A 4,517-nucleotide genomic window follows, 5' to 3' on the forward strand; every position below is an offset into this window, starting at 1 on the left:
CTCCACCCTGAAAGTGAAAGCAATTGGTCCTAATCAGAAACAATAGACACTGTAGATGCAGTTTTGTCTTCCATCTCCATAGTACCTTCATCTACACCAACATTTGACAGCTTGCAGACGGATTGACACATTGACATAATATCCATTAAAGATTGCCTAGGACCTGGTACCTATTTTGGGGCAAAGGAGATATAAAATGTTCTCATGATCTCAGAATTCACTGATCTTCCCGTATAGCCCATCACCCATAAGCATCTAGCTTCATAGAAGAGAGAAAAGGACTGTTAAACGCTCAATCAAGGGACTAGCTAGAAGTCAGCTCTGGAGGAGACAGGATGCTCGTTTCAGGATTCAGCGTATGCATTGAATGCTGACCCGATGCCTGCTACGTGGTGTGGAGTCCCCATTTGCCTGCCATATACATCATTCTGCGATCCAAGGGGTGAAAGTAGAGTGTTTTCTAATTTTTGCACTCCCAGAAACTCACTTTCTTAGTCTTCAGATTCACGAGGACCGAAGTCCTGGTTTCTAGAGAGAAAAACATATTTTCCAGGAACACAGCAGGAACCACTATTTTGTGCTCCTTATGCAAATGGACCAGCAGGAAAAAAAAAATAGTTACTATTTTGGCTAGAGTACTTGATTCTGGTTATTATGAGTGGCTAGTGTTGTCATAATGGATTAGGACAGAGATGATTGTATCCAGAACACAGAGAAGGTAATGGAATCTCTCTTAGCACTTGCACACCAGGGATAACTGTAACTGGACAATTGCAGCAACTACAGTAAATAAGAACAAGGCAACTAGGGATCAAACTCTTATAGATAATGCTTTCAGTCACCCCACAGGGTAGACAACCCAAACCAACTGAAGTGCTGGCCAAGGGCGAAAGAAATCAAGGGTGAGAAAATGGGTGCTGGAAGAGGAAGATGTTCTCTATCAGCTATGGTTCTGGGAATTGCTGCAACATTAAGGAAGTTATCTCAGTTGTGTTTTTCTTTAGGTCTAGTTCGGAAAACAGAACTGGTCACAATCCTAAGGACATTCTCGATTACTACCTCCCAGTCTCTGGCCACATGCTCAATCAGTTGCGAACCCTGGATGTTACCTCATTCATCTCACCCTCTCACACTGCCAGCTGCTTTGACCTTCCCTGGGAGAGGACTGTTTTCTGGCATGGTCTCCAGTGTGCCTGCCATGGCGACAGCATCCACGTCCAATCTGACTAGACCCTGGGGTTTCATTTGTAAGTGCTGTCGTGGAGAGACGGTCAGATCATATTATTCTCTAAAGGAAAGAGTTACGTGTCAATGTTTATACTATTCCTTTCTGTGACTACAAACATAACATAAAATAGAAATTATAAGTGAATATAGGTAAAAAATTATTTTTAATGGAAGGAATCATAAGAAACTGCTAACAATGGTGTGTTTCTAAGAAAAGATAGGAAAGTGATTATTATGCTTTTTCTTTCAGTTTTTACATTGTTGAACTGTTTGAGTTTTCAGACAGTTCAATATGCATGTTTTCCTTTATATATTCATGTAAATAAGACATCTGTATGGTAATATTATGCAACTTTTCATTTTCTTCTTTTCTTTTGTCATTGTGTTATGACAAAAGCTAATAAGTGCATATTTTAAAAAATAAAATTTCTGTTAAACTTAGTAAACTGTCCACAAAAACGTATTTCCTTTGTCGTCTGCATTGTCGCTAAAATAAGAGTAAAATAGAAATTATATGTTAATCCACAATGACAAAAAAGCAGGCAGGAAATACCGGCTGGTGAAAGATTTTCACACTTTTTTTTGAAAAATAGAGAACAGTGTTACCAGGTAGTTGACTCAGTGTTGTGGGGGAAGTTACAGCCATCTGAGCAAGGACAGAGAAAACTAGCAAGTTAGTTCACCTGCAAAACTCCTGAGATGCTAAATGCTTGTAGCATATGATTCTACAGAATGTAGGAGTGAAACATACATTGTATTACATGAAAATTATTTTATTTCCACGGGCCATTTTCTACACAGTCAGGTAAGAATTCCTCTATATTATTTCACAAAAGATTGGAGGTTTATTCTTTTGAAAGACTGAGCTAAATAATTCCTGGAATTAATGTGGGGGACAGTGATGAAACGTGCATGTACAAGGATAAGTGAAATCTACGCTGTGAACTATGGGGCCTTTTCCTCTCGCTGCTCCCAGGATGTCAGCAGCCAGCACACATTACAACCTTATCAATTCCCCACTACTCTATACATAGCCTCAGTAGCAGGGTAGAGGATTTTTTTTTAGGAGGAAATATATGAGTCATACTATAGTGCCTGACACCTCAAAAATTAAGCCCATAAATATGCAAACACTGCCCACACATTTGGAAATGCTAAATTTTTTAAAATTTATTTCCTCCACTTTAAACATAGGGTGAGTTTCTGCTTTCAGGGATATGACGGCAAGACCAGTGAATGGCAAGATAGGGTAATCGAAACGGTCCCCAATGGAAAGCCAGGAGGAATTGCTCTTCTGCATGTTTGTGATTCTATGTTTAATAATGTTTCTCTGTCATAGATATTTCAGGAAGTTATCTAATTATGAAATATTAGAAAAAATGCGATAATAATGACAAATAATACCTTACTCTTTTGAATGTGTTATTCTCTCATTTTTCCACTCCAAATCCCATGAGGTTGTTATTACTGCCTTCATTGCACAGATGAGTTAAGCAACGCTGAGAAATCTTAAGATCATCTAGCTTAAATTATTAAGTCCAACTTTTTCCCTTTAGCCTCCAAGAAAACATTTCTGCCCCAAAGTTTCTTCATCGCATTCTTTACCTCTGCATTTCTCAGCGTATAAATCAGAGGATTTAACATGGGAGTGATAATGGTGTAAAATACAGCCACCATCTTATCCTCTGAAAAGGTAGTATCAGGGCGCATGTACATAAAAGTACAGGGGCCGAAAAACATAATGACCACGGCAATGTGGGAGCCACAGGTGGAGAGGGCTTTGTGCCTGCCTTCTGCTGACTGCTTTCTCAGGGAAACCAGGATGATGCTGTAGGAGATTAGCAAGATAACAAAACTCCCCAGAGCAATGGTACCGCTGTTGGCTGTCACAACAACACCAACAATATACGTGTCTGTGCAGGCAAGTTTCAACACAGGGTGAACATCACAAAAGTAGTGATCTATCTCATTGGGTCCACAAAAGGGTAGCTGGACTACCAGAGCCACTTGGATAATGGAGTGTAAGAACCCACCTACCCATGTCCCTAATAACATCTTATTGCATCTCTCCTGGTCCATGATGGTCGTATAATGTAGGGGTTTACAGATAGCCACATAGCGATCATAGGCCATCACAGTGAGGATGAAGATCTCAGTGCAACCAAAGAAATGTACTCCAAAGAGCTGCAACATGCACCCCACATAGGAGATGGTTTTGTCCTTTGCTAACAGGTCAACAATCATCTTGGGAGCTGTGACTGAAGAGTAACAAATGTCCACCAAAGACAAGAAGCTGAGAAAGAAATACATGGGTGACTTAAACAGATTGTTCAGGCAAACTGTCAGCATGATGAGGAGATTTCCCAGAAGAATGATTATGTAGAAGACAGAAAATACCACGAAACAAACTTTCTCAATCTCTGGGCTCTGAGAAAGACCCCAGAAAATGAATTCAGTTACGTTGTTTATTTTTTCCATGGAACGAGTCAAGTTCTTAGGAGACAATTAAATTACCTGAAAAAAAGAAAACATAAAAAGGACTATATTTCTTCTATTTCTAGCACAGAACCAATGGAAAATCACAGTAGTTGAAAGTGGGAAAAAATGCTGATTGGCATGCATGCTTAACGAAATTGAAGTGCATCTCTTTTGATCATCTTACCTCAAGATTAAATCACATTCATTCACTTCAGGTGAGAAAGCAAAATCCAGAGAGAGAAAGTAAAACCCCCAGTCTCATATATATGTTACCATATGCCTCTCTTCTCTCACCTTTTATTAATGTTTATTTAGCTGTTTCTAAACGTTATTTAGTTTTTATTTTGTACAAGACATTGAGTTTTGAAACAACTTCTGTATTTTGGGATATGGTCACATCTATGTTATCTACCAGCAAACATTTGGAAATGTTTGCTTTGTTTTAGACCCATAAGTGAAAACATATCCACATTTCACCTTTTGAATATTGCCATGCCTGATTATCACATCCACTCACAAATACTCTGCAATTTCTCTGCAAGTGTATCCACTCATGGGCTTTGTAAGTTCTCATGAAACTCTATCTTTGTGCACATGATGTCTGCACTTCTGCCAATGTGGTCTCTAGCCCTGATAGTCAAGATGCAGTGTGACGTAATAGAAGAGCAAAATTACAAAAACTTGATTCTAAAATGACAGTGCTGTAACCCCAGGTAAATTATTTAACTTAACAGAAATTCTCTTATCCCGTTTGTGAAATGACAGTTTCAATTTCACTACTACATATCATATTAATGGTTATTTCAACCATG

The 4,517-nt window shown here is 38.9% G+C and overlaps 1 protein-coding gene across 1 annotated transcript; it reads right to left on the bottom strand.

Moving 5' to 3' along the window:
• Nucleotides 1-2,702: 2,702 nt before the first annotated feature.
• On the bottom strand, nucleotides 2,703-3,914 carry LOC105466429 (olfactory receptor family 4 subfamily S member 2). Its single transcript, XM_011715408.2, has one exon. It carries the CDS (start codon nucleotides 3,703-3,705, stop codon nucleotides 2,752-2,754), a length of 954 nt encoding a protein of 317 aa, XP_011713710.1. The 5' UTR covers nucleotides 3,706-3,914; the 3' UTR covers nucleotides 2,703-2,751.
• Between the last annotated feature and the right edge of the window lie 603 nt (nucleotides 3,915-4,517).

The sequence above is a fragment of the Macaca nemestrina genome, chromosome 12, assembly GCF_043159975.1.
Source record: "Macaca nemestrina isolate mMacNem1 chromosome 12, mMacNem.hap1, whole genome shotgun sequence".
NCBI classification, from domain to species: domain Eukaryota; kingdom Metazoa; phylum Chordata; class Mammalia; order Primates; family Cercopithecidae; genus Macaca; species Macaca nemestrina.